Below are 24,547 nucleotides of genomic sequence, written 5' to 3'. Positions count from 1 at the left end.
GGCGCAAAACAGTATAAGCAATTTCGGTTACAGTAGACTTCACAGACAAAGATTCTCATAAATTTTTAATGATTCTTAGAAAATTAAATGCTTGTTTAAGGCTTTATCTGATCTAGAAGCAGTTTTTAACTGTACCACCTTGCAACATTTGGAGCGTTTCAACCGTGCTGTATGTAGATACGTAGTATGTAGTGGTAGTGCTGATGCAGCCAATTTTTCTTTGCCTACTGAAACCATTATTATGTATTCGAAATCTAAGCAAATAATAAATTACAGAACGCGAATTGAATACAAAGTAGGTAGTAGATACCGTCACACCATCACGCCACGTCGACGTTAAGTCGAGGTAATCTTAAGTAGTAGCGATTTTTAAGTCTAGGATTTGTCTAAACGTAAAATCAGTCCCAAAATTTAACTAACAAAACTGAAATTATAAGTGACGTCATATTTGACCAAAGACAAGTGAATCCAACACAACTAAACCTGATATTACATTTTTGATCTTGCTTTTCCTCATCATTAGAAAGACTTCGTATGTACGAGATGCAAGAATAAGTTTAATAAATTAGTATTAGTATTGACTGAACAAACCTAATTCCGTCGATTTTAGTATACTTTTTGATTTTTTGCGTATTCCATGATCATCATATAATCTGAGCAGATTGTTCTTTTATGTATCTATACTGTAGTCAAGGGGTAAAACGGAAGTTCATCTAAGAACTCATAGCTACAGGAATCGAGGGAATGGGTATTATGAGTAGTAGTAATTAGGAAGAGATAAACTGGACGGATAATACTGAAGGCAGTAAAAGAGTGAAATACTGCATGTGAAAAAAGATAACATAGAAACCACAGAAAATTTTGGCAACCGAATTGGTATTTCCTCGAATATTTAGATGTAATTTAACTTCTACAAACTTTCATTTCTACCAGCTAATAATGCTACTCTAGTACGAGAGAGAAACAGGTGAGACGAATGAAATGAAGATAGTAGAATTATATTTGGAATGATCTAAATGATCTAAGGAAAATAATGCAAAATTTTGACCAGAAAAAGCTGGAATTGAACCGCTGTTTTCTAAACGCTAAAGAATAATCCAGATCACATCGCTCGGTCCAGTGGGTTCTGGTACAGGTTGGCAAGTATTTGCAGTAAAGCTGCCTACTAGTTACACCATATAAATAACGATGAATTATAGGTAGATAAGTATAGTGTTCACTCAGTTAAAGTTAAATTATTACTTGTTATCTTACATTAACTGTCCTTATCGTAAATGCACTTTCCTGGTTGCGATTACGAATTTGTAAAATCGTTCATCGATGCCCTTAGGTGTATGCGACAATTAACAAACATTACATTAATTTATTGCATTGCACCTGTCAATTATGGCCACCATCACGGTTCCGACAATTTACTTACAATCTGTCTGTAAAGGAACTTCACAGTTGTGTGTGTTGTAGGCAGTTTGTGTACAATTTAGTGCCTACCCAATTACGTGTTATTGCCGTTTAGCATAATTTAATTGCTCAATCAATTTTCAATCTGATGCGCGACGATGGGAGGAAATATCCGGCGAACTGGTCCAAAATTGTACGATTAGAACCTCTCAAAAGCTCAAGCAATCTGAAAATCAACGCGTTGCTCGGACTAGATACTACATATGGATAAAATATAGGGTCAATTGAAAAGTCCCCGGCCAGACACATAGATGGCGGCACCAAAACTAAATCCATATGATTTTCAGTTAGTCCTAACCTTCAAAAGACGCGTCTACAAATTTGACGGCTGTTGAATCATTACTTTGTGAATTATAGCATTTTTAGTGAAGCAACTTTTGTTATTGTGAAAATCCGAAGTCCAATCGACAGTCATCGGAGTGGACTGCACATGATGAACCCGCTCCAAAGCGTGCAAAAACGCAACAGTCGGCTGGCAAGGTTATGGCGTCTGTATTTTGGGATGCGCGTGGAATAATTTTCATTGACTACCTTGAAAAAGGAAGGACCATCAACAGCGACTATTACATAGCGTTATTGGACTGTTTGAAGGACGAAATCGCCGAGAAACGACCGCATTTGCAGAAAAAGAAAGTCCTGCTTCACCAAGACAATGCACCGTCTCACAAGTCAGTGAAAACGATGGCAAAAATTCATGAATTGGGCTTCGAATTGCTTCCGCATCCACCGTATTCTCCAGATCTGGCCCCCAGCGACTACTTCCTGTTCTCAGATCTCAAAAGAATGCTTGTTGGGAAAAATTTTTCGTCGAATGAAGAGATGATCGCCGAAACTGAGGCCTATTTTGAAGCAAAGGACAAATCGTACTATAAAAATGGTATCGAAAAGTTGGAGGATCGCTATAATCAGTGTATCACCCTTGAAGGGAATTATGTTGAATAAAAAAAACGAATTTTGCAAAAAAAATGTGTTTTACTATTTTAGGCCGGGGACTTTTCAATTGACCTGTTAAGATAAGAGACTTGGACTAATAAATAATGTTTAACAGCAATTAACATTGAAGTTTAAGTATTCATCCTACATTATTGCCAGCTGTTATTGGAAAGAGTTACTATCCAATAGTTTTCCAACCAGTCTTAAGACTGACGACCCTATGATGATGACGATGATGAGTTTTCTTTTATTCAAACTTTGGGAAACCAGCAAAGACCTAAAGCAGAGGTGTCCAACCCAAGTAATTTTGGGGGCGATTTTGGAAATAAATCACAACTTCGTGGGCCGCATATAAAATTAATTATGTCAGATTTAAACTCACGCTAGACAACATTTTTCTGAACTCATAACTCTAAACTCATTAATAAAACAGGCAATAATTGTTATAAGTATATTCACAAGAATATTGTTTTAGAATCAAAGTTATTTTTTTCTCATAGTTTCTACAGTTAACTTTTGAATATATGATTGTATAAATAATGTATTTTGGCTATTCACCGGTTCTGTACCGGTGACTAAGAAGCTATTCACTGGTACTGTAGCGATAAATATCTTCTTAGTCATTAGTACAGTATCACACTTCAATTGGTTTTCACTATTTTAGTCATTGAAAAACAAATTTATTTTGTAAAACTTTTTTGAATCTAGCGGACCGGAAAAATGTTGAAGGTGGGCCCCATGCAGCGTGGAAGATTGCGGGTTGACCATCCCTAATCTAAAGCATACCTTTTTCACTTGATGCTTCAATGGTTTTTCAGATAATCACGCTGCATCCCTAACCTTTGCAAAGTGACGAGTTTAATTGGTGCAGCAAAGTTTTTCGACATACAGTGGATTTCATTTATTACGACCTTGGTTATAGCGACGTTAAATCTAAGTCCCTTGAATTTGAAGCATACTTCATGTGACTATAGGACTTCGGATGTAATGCCGAGTTCGGGTGTAGCGACTGTTTTTTAATGAATCGTTTGTAACAAATCTCCAGTAATCCCATGCTTTTGATTACATCCACACAGACAGTCAGCAAGTGTGGTGACCTTTACCGTCTGTTTATACATATTAGTCAGATAGACAGATAAGCGTGTACGTTAAAATGGTTCAGTTACAAAGTGATATTCTCAGTAGCAACTGTGTTTAGTAAACTTTTGAATAAATATGACACCGAGATGCACATTCACTGTTAAAGAAAAAGCGGCAATCAAATCAAAATTGAAAAATAGTCAAATCTATACATACGTATCTGTATATCTTTACGTTTGCCTGTATTGACTTCCGGATATAACGACGAAATTATAGTGGTCCCTACGTCATCGTTATACCCGGAATCCACTGTAATTGATTTCAGTTTACCATTATTTCTGAGCTAACGTTATTTTCACGGACAAGATCTCTAAAAAATAATGGACGATCACATCGGAGCGCAGCGTTCGAGAAAGTGTGTTTACATAAGAACGCGTGCCCGTTGCCACACAACTCGGCGGGTCGTGACCCCGCCAAAGGCGCTCGGCCGCTTTTTCCTCTCTGACAGCTATCACTCTCACGACCAGCAAATTGCATGCCTGCGCTGCCCTTCGCATATTACATGCACATTCTGTCCATTCTATCATTAGGGATCGAAGAAGTTTCACCACGGACATTGTCTAAAGTTCTTAAAAAAGTTCCACCACGAGTTCGTTGTCTATTTTCAACGTTAACGTTCAATAACAACGTGAACGGTTTAGTGACATTATCTCCAGTACTTAATCTTAATTGACATGTACAAATGTACATATCTATTCGTTAATTAACTAGAAAACTCGAATATCGAACTTAGTCTAACCTAGACCAACAGTCTATTAATATTCTTTAAATCTTTTTTTAGTTTAAACAAGCATTCAATTAAGTGCATGATAGTTTTAAATACAAAGTGTTTGATACAACAAAAACTAATGAATTATCAAACCTGCAATCACATTTTTGTTTATCTAGTTGTATCATCATCATTATCATCATCATAAGGTCGTCAGTCCTAAGACTGGTTGAACACGCAACTCCACTGTTTTCTATCTTATTCCCTAAAGCTAGAATAACCCACATCCTTTACTATTTGCGAACAGTAATCTAATCTAGGTCTACCTCTACTCCTCTTAACTCCAATTTCTGCCTCTAATATGTCTCTGACTATACCTTCATGCCTCAGAAGGTGTCCTACTAACCTACCTCGCCTATTTTTTATTGAATTCCATAGAGTCCTCTGTTCTCTTACTCTTTCTAATATCTCTTCATCTCTAACCTTCTCTATTCACAGTATCCTCATCATTCGCCTGTAACACAATATTTCGATCGCTTCTAAACTTTTCTTTTCCGTGCGCCCACTGTTCATGTTTAACAACCTTTTCCGAATTTCGCGAGCATAGAAGTGACTCCTTCTCATTAAAGGCAACTCGACCCTGCGTTATTCTCTGCTTTATATCCCTACTACTCCTTCCGTCAGTCAGTTTTTCTAATTTTTCGTCTCTTATCTTTATATTCGCTCTTTCCCTAGTTTTTCTTCCCTTGCATATCAGTATTTTTGTTTTACTTTTATTTATTTCGATACAGTACTGTTTTGTCAATATCGCTTCCATTTTACTTAAAGTTATCTCTAACTCTTCCTTGCTAAATGCTAACACTGCTATACCATCTGCAAATCTAAGCATCTGGTTGTATAATATGCATAAATTTTAGGTGGCCAATGAGATAACTAACTGTATAATTTACAACCTACCGCAATTTAAAGTGCATACGTGCATTCATGAAATTAATGAAATATCTTTTTTCCGTAATTATTAAAAGGATAAAAAGTAACGCATATATTATAAGATCCGTTGCGCTGTATTTTAGTTAAACGTTTCCGTGGTGCAAAAAACCTCTGCCAGTTCATTACTTATATATAGTCCGTAATGTAAGAAAGCGACGATTTTATCGAATATTTGTTTTACTTGCTATGGTAGTTATTAAAGACAATTCAGCTGATCCTCGAACTGCGATATTAATATAATGCGTCCTGTCAATACTAATATACATAAGTAAACGTGTTCCTTCCAAAATGTTCAGTTCTTTATCACAATAAAAATAATAATTGATGGGTTAGGTAGTACTTTCAATCAGTAACTATATGTGCAAGCTCAAAGTTATCATTTTATAAATTACTGATATGATGTAAGGGTTGGTTAATTCCCAAAGTATGAAGTTATCTTCAGTTTTAGATACACAAAATCTACAGAATCAACTTGTAATTTTCTGTAGTTTTCTTTCTGCGGAAAAAGCAAAAGGTTTCAGAAACTACACATTTCTTTGACAGCATTTCTTTTATGTCGTACAAACGAAAATGGATAATTTAGTGAAATATATTTTTTTAACACGCCTATCTGGAAATGTAATTTGCTTTTCTAAAAACTGTTCCAAACTAACCGAACTCTCAAAATCTTTTCAACAAAGCGTAACACTCCTTATAGGCTTTAAATTGCGATTATTAGACATACTACAGTACAATCTCAATATTCTGAACATCTTTTATTTGGAACCTTCGCTAATCCGAACAACGAACACTTATCCTAATCAGTTAAAACCTTCGCTCAAGAAACGGCTGCTGGGGACATGCAAATTTTTTACATTTCGTCCATCTTACAAACCGATTACGTCAACAGCTGTGAAATGGCACCAAAACGCAAACATATTGCATTATCAATATAGTTAAAAATTGATATTATTAAAAGTTTAGGGTCCAGAGCTACGGTTACATCTTACAATTTTTTTATGTTCCAGATTTGTTTAAAAAATAAAGTTAATGTATAAATATTTGTTTCTAATATAACAGACGACTGTTCTTTGATAATCCGGGCAATCCTTTGCAATAATTCTGAATATCCCTATGTTCTGCTCTCAGTTCGCAACTAATGTATAATGTAGGTGCTCTTTTCAAATCAGTTAAGCTACATTGACTGTTAAGCCGTCATAAAACAGTAGTAATTACATATTACTAAAGAAAGATAGGAAGGTGTCTGCTTGGCAAGAAGAATAAGCAACCGCACATGTTTGAATGTGTACAAAAGATGGACTTGAAGATAACGCACACGCTTTGTATGATTTATCACTAAGGTAAACATATGCAAAATGAAATTCGCTATCTATCAGTGTCGACTCGTGATAGTTAACCAAAATAATCATTGCTTCGAAAGATGAATAAATAAAAAACAGTGTAGGTATTCTATGCTTTATCACACAATAGAATTTTCAACTTTTAGGCGCCGGAATGGCTAATAATTTAATTTTAGTGGAACAGATTGTACGCAAAATAGGGATAGAAAGTAGGGGTACGATACAGTCGTTAAATTTTCACCCTTGTATTCAGAAAAAGAAAACTTTTTTGCAAATTTCTACGCTCATTTGTTTATACGTATGTTAATACCTTGATCTTTATGTAATTCATGATATTAACATATCTCTGGATTTTGATTTGTATATTTTTTACCAATTTTCTTTTAACCACCTTGCTCTTTTCTCTAAACTGGTCATTCCTTCTTAAGTGCTTTTACACATTTTTGTTTAAGAAATTGTTAAGTACGTTATTAATAGTGCTAAACATGAAAAATAAAAATGAATCGATGGTGGTGCCCCGATTGTAATGTCTTGTCGCAGCGTCACTGTTACAATATACAAGTCAACATGCGTGTACCGTGTGCAATCAATATATATCAAACATGTGCAAATACTTCTAATTACCAGCCATGTGAAACCAGTGTTGGTCCATGAATATGCAATGAACTTGAATGTACTGCAATCGTCGGGTAATAACTATTAGGAACACACAGCGTAAGTTATGCACCATTTTTCGTTGCATTTTATTTTTTCTTTAGGGTTCCGTACGTCCGAATTAAAAACGGACCCCTTATACGATCACTAGTGTCTCTGTCTGTCCGTCTGTCTGTCACAGTCAATTTACTCCAAATCTAGTGAACTGTACACTTAGTAGAATATTTTGACCCAAACACGGGCGCATAACGTAAATAAATTAATTTTGACATTGGGGTCATTTTTCGGAGGACCAATATTAATTAAAAAAAACTTTTGCTAACTATACCGTGTGACGTATCAAATGAAAGGGTTTGTTGTAGGGTCTGAAGTATTTTTTTTTATAATTTTAAAATAAATAGCTTTAAGGTTATTTCAGATGATTTAAGTAGATGAAAATTGATCATCCCTTCCCTTATCTCCGAAACTATTGAATCTAAAATTTTGAAAAAAATAGAGAAAATAGTCTTTACTTATAAATTTTACAAAAAAAATAAAAAGATGCCTGTAATCTGAACATAACGCGGTAAATCTTTCAACAAAACGATATTGTGTGTAATAGAAATTTACATGTGCAGTTTGAATGTATGGGAAAACATGTCTTTTTTCAACTAGAATGTTAAGTTGGTTTTCAGCTTAGGGTTCTTTATCTCCGAATGAAAAATGGAACCCTTATAGGATCACTTCTGTGTTTGTCCGTTTTTTTTGTATAGCAGCTAGTCAATGTAGACACATTTTTGAAAAATAAATTATTAATAATTAATTTTTATACGAAAACTATAAATATAAATCACTAACATCTGAATTATGTTAACAATTCAGTTCTGCTTGATATTAATAAAATACGTAATTCTGTTAAAAGTTTTAACAACGAATAATAACCACTCGTATACTATTTCACGAATTTTGGAATGTACTTTAAATGTACAACACATACAATATACAAATTTACTAATTTTCTTTAAAAAAAAAACGATTAACTGAATTTAATAGCTTACCTGATGATGCAGCGACAATAAAAAGGGAAAGGTTGAAACCTAGAAGAGAAATTAACACAATTTTAGAAGGTTTTTGAAAAAAGTTGTAATAGAAAAATTTTAATTGAATATTTGATATTTGGGTACTCAAATATTTGATTTCGAATATTCAAATATCGGATAATTTGGACATTCAAATCAAATTGTATACAAGTGTTTAAATATACTTAACAACCCCTACTTTCTTGAAGGGCCTAATGAAGAATATTTATAGTGTGTATCTATCACACTATTATTTCATTTTCACACCAGTAGTACCACTTGCCACTTTTTGCATCCGTTACATTATATAGGTAATGATAACAATCTAACAATAAGCACAGCTTTAATTATGGGAAAAACAAGCTTTTTGCTAAAGGTATGCAGACAAGCTGTTAATGTTTTATAAATCCGTAACGATAAGAAAATTACAAGAACGGGAAACAGAATTTACTAAGTTAAAAGTAATGCTGCCATTCTTTACTCATCATACCTTTTGAATAATTTTATTAGGTATGTTTGTACCATTTATATGTACCAAAACATTGACAGGTTGATGTTTCGTAAATATTACACTTTCTTCTTTTAGACAAGTCTGAAACTTACCTAATATATTTAGTTGTTAGCAATAATAGATAGTGGTTTGTGTCAAATTAAGTAAGCCTATGTAATATTAATTTATTTGTAGCCTACAATCAGGCTTATGTGAAATTGGTCAGATTTTTTCCTAAAATATTTAATAGTCCATAAAAATAATATTTACAAGAGGTTTACTTAGAATAATTATATTTGATGGTTGGTACACCAAGTTGTAAGGCCTACAGCTTATCGTTCGCGAGGACATCGTCCTGTCTGCCCTGGTCCAAGTTTTTCTGTGGTTTCATGTTCCAGAGATAATATTTCACTCCCTTGTATTTTTCCTACCTTAACCACCACCCACCCGTTCACACGATTCCTAAAAGAAGAATTAAGAGAGAACTGTCCGTCCAGCAGCTTATTACCAAAGGTACCTTTTTAATGATTAGTGCGTACTTAAGTTATAATCCGATTGAATAAAAAGTTTTTCCTTATGAATAATAACGGAAAGTCCCAATGATTAAAATTATCACGATAAGCAATTCACAAACAAATCTATCTGACAGGAGAAGGTTTCGCATTAAACGACTTCATCAAAGTGCAATTAAAGCGAAATAATTCGCTTAGTTCGGGTAAGTGGAGCGCGCCAGAATTAGCATTTTCTAGTCCGAGGAAATTGAGTTACGGACCCATAACTCTTGGGCCGGCCATCCGGTAGCCGGGCAAAACGACTGAAGAGACGGCGGTCGTTGCATGCGAGCACCTAGAGCGACTAGCAGGTTTCAACTGAACACGAAGGAAGGTATAATTTAAAGGAGCGACGTGGATTTACTTCCTCACTTTCTGCGAAGCGGTACATCATCTGCAACCATGCTCGAAAGAACAGAGACGCGTACGGTGCAACATCACCACCTAAAAGAACACAACTTTCAAGATGACACGCAATCTGACTTGCACCGTGGCTATAAACCTGAAAACGGCCTCTTTTACATTCGCACTCGTGTATGCTTAATTACATAGGATCATGCATGTACATTATGAGATCTGGCTAGATCGGTTTTTAGCCCCTGTGAATCCCTATATTGTAAATTTCATGGAAATCGTTGGAACCCTTTTTGAAAATGTGGTCACAAACAAATATTATTATTATTGAATTTTATTAAAGGATGAAGTTATTTTCAAGATTTCCAACACTTATTTTTTTCTTATGTTTATTAATCTACCTCTCGCTCCTCTCCCACCACCTTTCTTTGTCACACATCTTTCGCTCTTTCTAAAAAGACGGTCCCCTAATCCTTAAAATTTCCTTCCGTTGGCTCAGCCTATCTCCATCTTTATTCAACAATTTATATCATTCATCCAAGTTCTATTATCCTCACATCGTCCTAACACATGCTTCAAACATTCTACCTCCCTGTCGCATATTCTACATCATCTATCCTCTTCCTTCTTACTACTACTAAATGCTTTGGCACTCAGCCTCTCCACAAAATCTCCGTCAGTTCCACCACATATCTTGACTCCTTTTCTATTCTTAGATCCTCTTCCCTTATCAATTTCCCTATGTTGATCATTTCCCTAAACCACTCTCTCACCTGCATCTGATCTTTTTCCCAAATTCCATAACCTTTGATTTATCACTAGTAAGGTCCATCCCTTCCCTTAATTAATATTTTTCTAGCATCCCTACCATTTCCTTCAATTCCACAAAATTATCCGCCACTGGCACTGCAACATCTTTGTATGTAATACTCCTCTTTTTTTCCTCAATTACTATCCTCTCATTCCTTATAGAAGGATACCTACTTTTAACATGTGTACAGTAGCCTTATAAAGCTTTTTTGCTCCTACATATAAATTCCTAATGAAACTTTGACTGCTTGGTTTGGCCTACGATTTTTTTAACTACACTTTTTGTTCCCTACGGCTAATTTTGTAGGTGTCAACTTGGAAAGAGATACATATTAATGTATTGCGTATCGTAAACTAAATGTCGCACAACTATTGTTGCAAAATACACTTACGGGCCCCCACAAATAAATAAATAATTATACATGTCAGGAATTTGATTTTGATTTTCTATGTTCCGAAACAATTGATTGTCAGAATGTCAGCTACTGTTTGCAAATTGAACAAGTAGATATATAGGAACTACTGGGTATTGCTGCGACTATTTTTCATAGTTACGTCAAATATTTCATACACGACAGATAAATACCTCGCTTTAGTATTTAGATTGTGGGTGTTGAATGTTCTAATTGCGATAACCTAAATATATCGGGTTGTTCGGAAAGTCATTTCGTTTTTTTTTGTGGAAATGAAAGACAGTTTTCGTATAATAAACAAATAATTCAAATATTTGATTTCGAATATTCAAATATCGGATAATTTGGACATTCAAATCAAATTGTATACAAGTGTTTAAATATACTTAACAACCCCTACTTTCTTGAAGGGCCTAATGAAGAATATTTATAGTGTGTATCTATCACACTATTATTTCATTTTCACACCAGTAGTACCACTTGCCACTTTTTGCATCCGTTACATTATATAGGTAATGATAACAATCTAACAATAAGCACAGCTTTAATTATGGGAAAAACAAGCTTTTTGCTAAAGGTATGCAGACAAGCTGTTAATGTTTTATAAATCCGTAACGATAAGAAAATTACAAGAACGGGAAACAGAATTTACTAAGTTAAAAGTAATGCTGCCATTCTTTACTCATCATACCTTTTGAATAATTTTATTAGGTATGTTTGTACCATTTATATGTACCAAAACATTGACAGGTTGATGTTTCGTAAATATTACACTTTCTTCTTTTAGACAAGTCTGAAACTTACCTAATATATTTAGTTGTTAGCAATAATAGATAGTGGTTTGTGTCAAATTAAGTAAGCCTATGTAATATTAATTTATTTGTAGCCTACAATCAGGCTTATGTGAAATTGGTCAGATTTTTTCCTAAAATATTTAATAGTCCATAAAAATAATATTTACAAGAGGTTTACTTAGAATAATTATATTTGATGGTTGGTACACCAAGTTGTAAGGCCTACAGCTTATCGTTCGCGAGGACATCGTCCTGTCTGCCCTGGTCCAAGTTTTTCTGTGGTTTCATGTTCCAGAGATAATATTTCACTCCCTTGTATTTTTCCTACCTTAACCACCACCCACCCGTTCACACGATTCCTAAAAGAAGAATTAAGAGAGAACTGTCCGTCCAGCAGCTTATTACCAAAGGTACCTTTTTAATGATTAGTGCGTACTTAAGTTATAATCCGATTGAATAAAAAGTTTTTCCTTATGAATAATAACGGAAAGTCCCAATGATTAAAATTATCACGATAAGCAATTCACAAACAAATCTATCTGACNCCTTGCTATATGAGCTCTCAAAGCATATAAAAATTATACGGCTTAAATGTGAAGTTGGGTGCAAAAGAATACAATTAAATCCTCTGCCGGGAAAAAACGAAATGACTTTCCGAACAACCCTATAGAATACTAATATATAATACTATACAGTAAAAGTTCCTTATTCACGGTTTCCTTATACGCGTTTTCATTATTCGCGGGTAAAAAAATTGCAACACAGTTCCTGTATTCGCGGCTAAAAATTTCATTATTCGAGGGTGCAATCGGTAAACAGAAAAGGATTCGGTGTCATTTATTAAGGATTGACCGCAATAGACCGCTAGTACCTAGTGTGAATTTTCCAAAAACATGGGTTTCTATTGTAAACATTGTGATTTAACGCTACAAGATAAATATCCGATTTTTTGTATTGTAATAGACAAAGGTTCACACTAACTCGATACCTTTATGGTTTTCAATAATATGGTCATTAAAAGCTTTTACAAGTACTTAAAGTGGATGCTTCTTGTAGGACACGTATTTTCAAGAGAAATTAATAAATTAAAAAATAGCCTTCGACAAGCTTTAGAATAAAGCTTTATCCATCTTATTACAAAATTTCAAATCTCTGTACCAAACATTAAACTCATGATATCTAAAACCGATAGGCATGTTTTTATTCTACGGCGCACGTATCCAGAATCCAGAATCCCCTTAATCTGTTGGCATATTTTGAGTATGTAAGTTCTGAGGCAGCTTTTATAAAAGATGTTACCGAGTAAACAGAAAAGGATTCGGTGTTATTTTTCAAGTATCGGCATTTTTTAAGTACTGTTGGCTTGTACCGAGGTAACTAAAAGATGTAACCGAGTAGACTAATTCAAAATTCAAAACAAGAAAAAATCACTAAATTTTTTAAACTCTTATCTAAAACTGATTATAACGATTAATTTTAATTGCGAATATATTGGTTTTATTTTGGAACCTTAGAACGTATCCCCTACGATTCCATACTAATTACCATTCTTTATTCGCGGCATATTTATGGAACGTATACCCCGCGAATAAAGAGCTTTTACTGTACTGAAGTAAAACTGCCAGATCTATTTAATATCATCTCAGCTTCACAATTTTAATAACAAGTACCAAATTCCGTCAGAACTACCTCCTAGCATAGTACTGTGACGTTTTTTTCAAATGTATAGCCATTGCTTTCAAAAAAAGCAAAAGTTTCAATGAAAGCTTTGGCACTATTAGTAAATCTGTCGACGGTCAGTTGTTGAGCAGGCGGATTCGACGTGATTTTACAATAAATAAAATAAAATCGTGAAAGAATTGCTGATTATTATCCGCGACTTTTTCTGGTCGGGTTATTTTTCATAATAATCGGGCAAGGACGCTTGCTATACCGTTTCTTCGTTCCTTCGATGGACAGACGCGATGTCGAACTTTCACACGGACCAAAAAATGCGTGCTTGCTTCTCCTTGAAGCTGCAGCAATTGCCGATGATGTCGGATAAAATTGCGTTCATTGAACATCAGAGTGCGCTTTCTAAATCGTTTCACGAAGATGCCTCTTCGACCACGTAAGTAAGTACTGTATATACTCTCTGTACAGCACCGGATTTAAATCATTTCGAATTAAAAGTTCAACAAAATATACAGATTAAATTCATTCAAAAAAAAATTCTGTTGGATCCAACTAATCTTGTTAAGTTGTAACCCTTTTATATACATTGCATATACTTAATCGTATAAATAATGTGCGTAAGCTTTCACGGCCGGTGTCTAATTGATGATGAAGAGCTTTTGAGCTTTTCTACCATGGTGGAATTCTGATTGCAGACGTTTCGCCTTGCTTAATAGATGGCATCTTCAGTGCTTCACGATGTATGCAATCAGAATTCTACCACTGCAGAAATGTTCAGAAACTTTTCATCATCAAATGTTTTACCGAAGTTTTGTATGTTTGTCCATCACTCGCTGACAAAAGAAAAGCATTTTTAACTTGTAACTGAAATCAATATAACTGGTATAGCTGATAGTACACAACATTCCGGAACTATCTGACGCTTAAAACGTTTAATTAAAAGATGTACCTAAAGATTACTTGGGCCTACTATCGATAATCAAAATGTTTTCGTTTAATTAGAATCATTAATTAAAAGTTGCCGATTTTACAGTATTCGAATTGGAAATAAACACTTGCAAAGAAGTGAGCGGGTTTAAATGTCTATAATTTCATGTATATAGTTGGTTGCATATATGTACATATCTTCTAATGACATTTTTAATGTTCGGCGTTGTGGCGTTTAAAAGTTATATTACAAAATAATCTAAAAAAATGCCACCTACTGTCCAAATTACATTACATGAGTATTTGGTATTCTACCAATTTGTAATAAAGTAACAATCTACAGTAAGTAACGTATTTTTGCTAACATTAAAACAAACATATTACTAAAAGAGATTGGGTAGAAATAACGAAATTTATGCTGACAAAAACTGATATAGGGCCATTAACAAATTGTATTGTTTAGGTTTCACTCGCTAGTACCCTTTATTATTCGCAAGCCTAATCCGGATCTGCACATATGAATGCGCTGTGGTTATGTCGAGGCTCCGCGTGTTTTCTGATTTTGAGTGAGTGCATTACCGACTGTAACCACTCGTTTATTATTATCGTAATGATTGTGTAATCATTTCATGTTAACAGTAGTGTACGGTGCACGATGAAATTGTTGGAATTTCGAACACTTTTACATGCACATATGCTGAATTCATTTATGCTAAAAAGAACATTGAACTTCTTTCAACTCATAACTTCGTATTTATTGGTTAAACAATAGAATTTTTACCATAACATTCCTTAACTTGCCTTTGTTGCTATCAAAAACAAATTGCCCCGTAAAACAGCCAGTAGGTACAAAGAGACCTATAAGGAACTTGACTTTTCAATGTATCTATGATTCTGGACCATATGAAGGTATAAAAATCAGGAAATTAAAAATCGGTTGTCTGTAAAGTCGGTTTACTGACGATAATTGAACGTGACAACGTCATAAGAAAATACTGATGAAATGGTTTCATTTTTCAAAAGAAAATTTTAATTTTATTTGTTTGATAGATATTTTGTATGGATATAGAGAAGGAGGTAAATGGAAATGTATTATTGTATAGCAGCTGTCCACGCGGACGCATCGCTCACTCAAGTAGGAGAGAGACAGATGTCGAACGCTGCCGAACGCGGAGGCCGATTGTGCCTCTTTCTCACTCGTTCCGCGCTCTCGCTTGCACTTCAAGCTTTAAATGGAACGCCTCAGAGCGAGGTAACACCGCATGAGTCATGTTGTTTCGTGCGTGCAGCCGGCTCCATCGAATTATAAGACGTTGTCACGTCAAAAACAAATTGTCATGAAGCCGAATTTCCTCTCTCTTTTCCTCGCATCCTGTCAGTATTCTGAGATACGCTAATTCTAAAGAAAAGTAAAACTATAGAACAAGGAAAATATCTCCGATGTTCATCACTTGTCGCCGAATCGTGGTCTCGAAAAATGGGGAGCTGCTACTATAGGAGGATGAAATTGACATGAAATTTCGAGGCATCTTAATTTCAAAGCAAAACAAGCGAAATATTGATATTAACGGTAAAAAAAACGGTCCCCTAGTCTTTAAAATTACCTCCAGTTTGCTCCATTTTTATTCACCTTTTTATAGCATTCATCCATTCTATTATCCCCTATCTATCCTATCTACCTCCCTGTCGCATATTTTATATAGTCTATCCCCTTCAAATCAACATCATCCCGATATTGATATTAACGGTTCTTCAACATATTAGTGTGCTCAAATAATTCTGAGACCAAATCAAAAAATACTTTGGAGTGACTACACTTTTCGCTTCTTGATCCTATTACTTTACATAGTGAATCTCTCGAAAAGGTCGAAAGTTTTATTGAAGAAATTGTGAGACTGGATTCGAACCCATTGAAAATAACTACCATATTGTTTGTTTTCTTTTGGACTGTAGAATAATAGTTTAATAATAACAATAAAATCAAGAATTAATTTGAAATCATTTTTTCGATTTTTTATTTACCCACTACAAAATACCTCAAATTAATGAGGAAAAAATTGTTGCTGTTGTTACACCTCCGCCGGGAATCGAACCCGGGACCTTTGGCTTTACGCACCAATGTTCTGACCACTAAACTACGAGAGGTGACAACAGTAAAGTAAAGCCAAAGGTCGAGTCGGGTTCGATTCCCGGCGGGGGTGTGACAACGGCAACAATTAATTTGAGGTAGTTTGTAGTGGGTAAATAAAAAATCGAAAAAATGATTTCAAATTAATATTGCATATTAATCCACTATTGAGTGGCTAGCGATGTCATAGGATTTCATATATTTAATATATATATCACCTGAAACCGCCGACGAGGCGGCTACTCGTCGGGCGGCATCTGTAAAGTTCCGCTGACGTTCCACTTAAAACTTCCCACTTTATTGCTGCCTTCCACCGATAGAGATCGCCGTCAGACGAGTCACTTGGCCAAGAAATTACCAAGGATAACAAACCATAAAAGCAATAATGGGAGTGATTAATTGACCTCACAACGTAGAAGAGAGGATCAGCTAGAGAGAGAGAGATGAAGAAGATTCAGGCACTTAGACAACTTCATGGACGCATAAAGCACTAAAACTTGGCGTTTATCAGCCTTTAAAATTATTTTAATGATCAGCTTAATTTGAACTTTATTATTGTTGCCGTTATTACGTTATCTGAGTGCGGCACGTGCCATGTCGTCACCTCCTCCGACGCCGCCTAGATGTGTACGCGGATCGTATTTTTTTAAGTGCAGTAAAAGTCAACTTTAACGACCCGTTTTATTGCAACTACTACTACCTACTTACTGCCACCGATCCACTACCTACCTCAAGCTTTACGATGTTTTCTTTTTGGACGAACAGGTCAAGAAAACAATCCGTGTTTTATGAGCCACTCGAAATTATTGCTGGCATTCGACACCGTCGTCGTTGTCGTCGTCATCACCACCACCGCCGCTTTGATAACGACCGTTTACCGTCAGATGCCTTCTCTTATCTTGGATACATGTATATGGAGGAACGCAGGCGGAGAGCGACGCGACGTCCGTCCGCGCGATATGTTGCGGGTATGCGTCTGCCATTGCACTTATCGTGCGGTCATAAAACTTTATTGCCGAAATTATACTGTCGTAACTCATTTTTTCTCGTTCGGCTTAATAAAATTAGCTAACGCCACGCCAAAGATCACGTTTAACGGCCGAATAAACAGATTGCGCTTCCGAAATTAAAAAATGATAAATTATGAAAATCCNATTTAATATATATACAAAATTAAGTTAATAAAAATCGACGGATCGTTAACCTTGTAGGTCGATTGGTCGTGGTTGCCGTTGTCACCTCTCGTAGTATAGCAGTCAGAACATTGGTGCGTAAAGCCAAAGGTCCCGGGTTCGATTCCCGGCGGGGTAAATAAAAAATCGAAAAAATGATTTCAAATTAATATTGCATATTAATCCACTATTAAGTAACTAACAATGTCACAGGACTTCATATATTTAATAAAATCAAAGTCCGACTTTTCGGATAACTATTAGCAGCAACAGGGACTTTAAAATTTCTTTTCATTTTTCAGCAGCAGCACGAGCAATACATCGGTCCGGCGTACGACCCATCCCGCGACCTCTCGCCGAATCTCCCGTCGTGCGACTCGTCAATGGGGGACTTGGATCCCAACAGCAGCATCTCCGGCAGCAGTTCATGCAGCACACCCTCGAACAATAACCACCAGTCGTCTTCCTGCGGAGCGTCGCATCCTTGCAACACGGACATCTGCAGAGCCGGACCGACGGAGCTGTGCAGTAGACCACACTCCTCCTTCGAACACCACATACCCAAGTTAGAACAACAGATACCCAAGTTAGAACCTATTCAACCCCCAAGGACACCGCCGACGCCACCCTCGAACGCAAACGTTGACGAGGTGGCCGTGTGTGCCGGATGCGGTATGAAAATTACTGATCGTTACTACCTGCAGGCCGTTGACAGGAGGTGGCACGCGACCTGTCTTCAATGTTGTCAGTGCCGCAACACACTGGATGGAGAAGTGACCTGTTTTTCGAGAGACGGTAACATCTACTGTAAGAAGGACTACTATAGGTAAGTGAAATTATTCTTTTTTCCATTCCACTGGTTTGTATATAGATGTCCATCAGTAAGAAACCAGCAGTATGCCATCATTTGAAGGTTTTTTGCTAATTGTGAAATGCTTAGCATATAAAAACTCCTTATAATGGTATCATTGGCAAAAATCTGCAAAGTAAACCATACACCAGAAATTTATTGATGCTTTAGAAAACTGCCTTCCAACTGAATTCCGTATACAATGGAAAATACATAGATCCAGCAATCTATAGTTTAGTATCACAATTGTTTGAGTCCTCCAAAATCTTAAACTGAGATTATTAAAACTAACCACGATTAGTCAGAAGTAGCAATAATCAATACATTTTCTGAAGAATTAGTTGAGACGAAATAATCCAAACAACTGTTAAGAATAGAATCTGACATAATTTAATACATTTACCGGTTCCGTATTTTTTAAAAACCGTATATTATCCTCTGCTATATTTTTGTGCATAAAGTGTGGTCGTTATTGTTGGTGGGTTATTTTCCTTGAGTGCAACGTGGTGTTCAACCCACTTTCCAGTGACTGGTTTTCTCGCAGAAAAAGTGCGATATCAAGCACAGGAAGTTTTTGAGGATTCAGACAGGAACACACTTGCATAACGTATCGTATCCCACGTGTTATGCGGCCGTCAGTTTGCATTTTAAAAGACGTCTCGTCTCGCTTGCTTCGCCAGAACGCCTGGATTTCATACAAAATTGCTCATAAGTAATGAAACACGAATCAAAGTTCAATGCTGAACACCTAGTCAATGTAACGGCAATACAAAAGATGATTAGTGGTGATATATATTAGTAATAAATCTTTAAAGTAACAGAAACCTCGTCTGTGGAAGACTTTCTTCAGTTTCTAAACAAAGAGACCGATTGGTGGGACACTTTTTTCAGGCACGAAGGACTAATTAGAGATATATTAGAAGCAGAAACAGGAGTTAAGAAGATGAAAGAAAGATCTAGATTAGACTACTGTTCACAAGTGATCAAGGATGTGGATTGTTCTAGTTTTAGAGAAATTAGAAGATTAGCTTACTCTAGGAATGGGTGAAGGCGCGTGTCCAACCAGTTTTAGGACTGACGACCTTGTGATGATGAAACAAAAATAAGATGGGATTTAAGGAGTTTGTTACTTGGCCTAAATGCCATGGAATTATAAGAGTACCTATAGATTTAGTTAGCTTTTTCCATTGGTTAAAACATGACGAATTAAATGATAAACAGAACGGTAAATGTTGGGTAATTTTTGTAAGGCAGAGGGAGTGGACTGTTGACGGACGCGATGGTCGTATAAAAAAGAAATAAAAAAGGCTGAGTTTAAAATTTCTTTATCTAAGGTCCCATCATAGCCACCTCTTTGTTTTAGCTTTTGCAATCCACCATTTACAGTTTCCTTCAATGGTAAATTCAAGAAAGAAAATTAAGATGTTCTAGTTTGCTACAAATAAGAAACAAATGCCCCAGTCTTCTTCATGCTTTTTAACATTAACAATTTATAATCAATTTTTACTAAAATCTAAGTCTTTTAAAATTAGTGAAAGTTCAGTGTCCACACGATAGGCTGACACCATGGATTCCTTGTTACACTGTGTGTCATTACTTATGAAATGGCATGTATTTGGTATAGACAGAGAGCCCATGTCAGTTGTATTCGCGCTCTTCTATAATCACTATGTCCTCCCTGGTCTGGTTGATATTTACGACACATTTTGCTATCAATCCGTCGCGGCCTGCTCGCGTGTCAGTTATCTTGAAATTGAACTGACGTCGGTCGCTTTGATAAAGTTAGCCATTGACCAGAGAGCCTCCTCCTCGACCGAGTGAAGCTGCGAGTTTTACCGTTAAAAAGCGTTAAGAAGCGAACTGAGATTTACATGAATTAAATTCACTCGCGGGGATAGCAAGACAAACGAGGTGAAGGTAATTGTCGAGACCTCGAGGCAAAAAAAAATGAGCGGCGTGACAAAATACGAGGGTGGATTGATAAGTTTCCGGCCTAACCAAGAGATGACGCCACTAGGCCTACCTTGAGGTGACATTCTATAGTACCATCCTTGGATAGCTTGTAGCTATAGTTTCAGCCCGATCTCCTTGCTAGTGTAGGTTTGACAGCACGCTGAACAAGACGCCTCTGTGGTTTTCGTAAAAATGGAAAAGCAGGAAAATCGTGCTGTCATCAAATACTTTTATTTGAAGGGGTTAACGCCGAAGGAAATTAAAAAAGAGATGGACTCAACACTGGGGACATCCTCCCCGTCATATTCAACCGTTAAGCAGTGGGTTTCCGAGTTTAAAAAGGGTCGTGTGAGCACCTCTGATGGGCCTCGCTCAGGACGCCCCGTTGAGGTCACAACTCCAGATATGATCGAAAAAATTCATCAAATAGTGCTGGGAGACCGCAGATTGAAAGTGCGTGAGATAGCTGAGACCTGTAAGATGTCATATGAACGTGTGCAACATATTTTGCACCAACATTTGCATATGGAAAAGCTCTGTGCAAGATGGGTGCCGCGTTTGCTAACAGTCGACCAAAAATTGATTCGAAAAAACATTTCTACCGCAAATTTGTCATTGTATAAGCGTAATCCAAGCGAATTTTTGCGTCGATTCGTAACCGTTGACGAAACGTGGGTCCACCACTACACTCCTGAAACCAAAGAACAGTCTAAACAGTGGATTGGACCAGGGGAACCAACTCCAAAGAAGGCAAAAACAATTTTTTCGGCGAACAAGGTTATGGCTACTGTTTTTTGGGATGCAAGAGGTATTATATACATTGATTACCTTGCAAAGGGTAATACTATCACTGGTCAATACTACGCAGACTTATTGCAACGTTTGAGCCACGAGGTGAAAATTAAACGACCTCATCTGGCGAAGAAAAAAATCTTGTTTCATCACGATAACGCACCAGCGCACACGTCAATCGTTGCGACGGCTAAAATCAACGATCTAAAGTTTGAATTGATGCCGCACCCTCCTTACTCTCCAGACCTAGCCCCGAGTGACTATTTTCTGTTCCCTAATCTCAAAAAATGGCTTGGCGGTAAGAGATTTGCGGACAATGAAGAAGTAATCGAAGCTGTAAATGGTTATTTTGAGGAGCTTGACGAATCAGTCTATAGAGATGGCATTAATAGACTGGAACACCGCTATGAGAAATGTATCAGCCTTGGAGATTATGTTGAGAAATAAAAAAAAAAAATTTTTAAAAACCTTGTTTTTCTTGGTCAGGCCGGAAACTTATCAATCCACCCTCGTATTATAACAACCTTATACAACGAGCGACCTGCAGAGATTTTTAAGATTACTTTCTCTGATTCAAATATCAAAAGATTTTTATGGCACGGGGACAATTAACAATAAGTACACTCAAGTTTCCCTGCATGTAATGCATTTAAATGTAAACGAATTTTATTGCTTCAGTTATTACGTTAGTCGAAAAACCTCTGTGAGTTTCTTGTCCGGCCTTCGTAATAGCTCTCTAGTCCTTGTATTAATTGTTGTATAATGATACAGAGGTCACTACAATTGATAAAATTATGTAATTAACGTGCTGTCATCTATTGAGCGTAACAGGAATTACCATGTTGGAGTGCTGTAGCTCTGGTGGTCTTCCATAACCTGATGTTTAAAGCTATTTCAAATTGATTATAAATAGTATAACTTCGCAATTTTGTAGATATATATCGACTTTTGAGGCCTTTTTTATTACTGCCTAATTACAATTAAAATATGGCCTAATGGTGTAAGGGTTCCCAGCCTTTGGCCTTTTACATATGCGTGGAAACAGTTCGTCCATCATGGCATTCGAGTCTAAAAGATTTTTCGAGTTATATGTTGTAGGTTTACTCCCCACATCAGTCCCCAAAAAGTGGTATCCTATAGGTTTCGTATTTTTTGATTTGATATTAATTTCAACTTGATACCTTCACCCTTTTCTCAGAAAAATAATCTTGACAGATGCAAGGATTCCTTTTTTCCTTTTGAGGTACATAACCGTAAAAGAGATCCAATATGTCAGATTTACCACTCCACTTTTGCAGAAAGGCGTAGATGTTGTTGATGATAATGAATGAGTAAAGACCCTTTGAGTATAGGCATATGTTTACGGGGATTTCACAATATGAATCCAATGCGCGAAATTTCGACCAGGAAAATTATTCGTCGTGTTAACCTTTCTGCATTTATAGTGGTGGTAATCAATTAGTTTTAACATGACCATTAAAAACGTGGATGCGTTACAGAGATAATCCTAACAAGCCAATCAGTTTTACGACGTCTGCATCATAAAGTGGCACTCGCTCATTTTTACTAAAACAAGCGAACGTTAGTTTCTGAGGTTTGCACCTACGTTATTATTAAAGCCCACTGATTACTAAGGTGAGCATTAAAAACATCGTAACGCCAAATAAAAGCTAACGATTTAGAAAGTTACGTTTACCTCGAATAATAATCGAAGCACTTCAGTTGAATTTTAATATTCTACCCCGAGAAGAAAGGATTTTGATAATTGATAATTGATAATCATATTATACGTGGTTGAAGAAGTATATTCTACACATTCACCGTTTGCCAAATTAGGGATCAGTTCACATTTTGGTGTAGCTATATATAGACTTATTACGATTAGAATTTGATAATTTACATTCTTATAATATATTCCTAATCCAAAAATGGTTATATTGTAAATAATTATGTAATGTTCTGTGGTTTTATCGGGTAGGTTATCTTCTTCTTTGAGCTGAGAGTTTAGCATTTCTTCTGGCAATCCGACTTCACATTATCCAGGTAGCTGTAAGTGGCGCGCCTAGATAAGCTAATTGTAAAGTCTCCTTCGGAATAATTTGCCCATCGGGAGTCGTATGTAGAGAGTAATGGCGATCTCTTGGGGCTGATGGTTGCTTACGGGACCGCTGTTGTTGTTGGTTCGGCGATCTCCCGCGTGCTGTGTTACCTTATAACTGCTAAACCTGGTGACTGCTGTGACTGTGGCATGTTGTATCGTCGCCATGTGTGGTCACGATTCACTACTCCCTCGTCGCCATTGGTCTGGCCATTGATTCACGGAAATGATCGAACATCCGATGTCGTCGATGGTACTTACTACTACATACACCCGCTGATGGTGCTTGCGCTCTTGGAGACAGGGTCGTTCTATGATTCCTATCGTATATCTGAACGTTACGATACTTATGGCCGTCCCGGCTGCACTTTGCTCGCGTAATTCCTAGCAGGAATGCACCGGGGCCATGGCACAACGATGCTTCGATGATTATCGCACTAAATAATTACTGCCGTTGTTCCCCCACGACTGTCTGTTGTGTGTTTGCGTTACTTCCCGCTCACTGCTACTCATAGCGGGGTTGGTTGAACGTCTGACCTGTCACCACGACGGCAACGTGCATGCATTATCATCATTCTAAACCTATACGAATTGGGTGTACTTTATAATAGGAGAAAAATCACCTGGTTGTACCTGACTCTCGAAAATGTCAGAAAGTATTTCCTGTTTCGTTACCTATTTTTTTTTTTAATTTAGATTAAGTATTGCATTTAAAGTGAGTTATTTGAATGGTACTTATATTTTGTGAAAACAAATACCATTCAAATTAGAAATGCCATTATCTTGTTTTAACAGTCAGTGACAGCGCATTGAATTGACCTTTTGTAACGTACGATTGATGATGTGATGATGGGTAGATACTGCAACGTTATATATAGTTTGTATCATGACTACCACGGTGCGAAGTTTATTAATTTTTTTGGTATTTGTTCAGTGGTAACTAAAATACGTAGGCAAGTAAATAATTTCATTGTAAACCTACAGTAGAATCTGATTATAATGATATCGAAGGGAAATGACAAACACGTCATACTAAGCTGGCGTCGTACAAGGCATAGTCTGAGAAAAGAAACAACTTTTTATTTCGGTTAGTTATTTAGTTTAATAGAGAAAAAAACTACAAATTGTATATATTTATTAACAGAAAAAGAAAAAGAACGATGAATTGTAATATCAATATACATAAGAAAGGTCGGAAAAATGAGCGAAAATGTTATTACTAATCATTTGGGTCACTATAGCCGGATATGATTTCTTGA

General features: G+C 36.3%; 1 protein-coding gene across 1 annotated transcript in view; it reads left to right on the top strand.

Annotated features, from left to right (window-relative positions):
- LOC108738341 (protein apterous-like) overlaps positions 1–24,547 on the top strand; it is a 205,591-nt gene that overhangs the window by 38,278 nt on the left and 142,766 nt on the right. Inside the window, exon 2 of the mRNA XM_025979349.1 lies at positions 17,898–18,421. Within this exon, the coding sequence (XP_025835134.1) occupies positions 17,898–18,421 (524 nt within the window). The remainder of the gene's footprint in view (positions 1–17,897; positions 18,422–24,547) is intronic.

This window comes from Agrilus planipennis, unplaced genomic scaffold, assembly GCF_000699045.2.
Source record: "Agrilus planipennis isolate EAB-ADULT unplaced genomic scaffold, Apla_2.0 scaffold131, whole genome shotgun sequence".
NCBI lineage: Eukaryota > Metazoa > Arthropoda > Insecta > Coleoptera > Buprestidae > Agrilus > Agrilus planipennis.
Note: the sequence above shows the minus strand (reverse complement) of the source record. Positions and strands in the feature narration are given on the sequence as shown.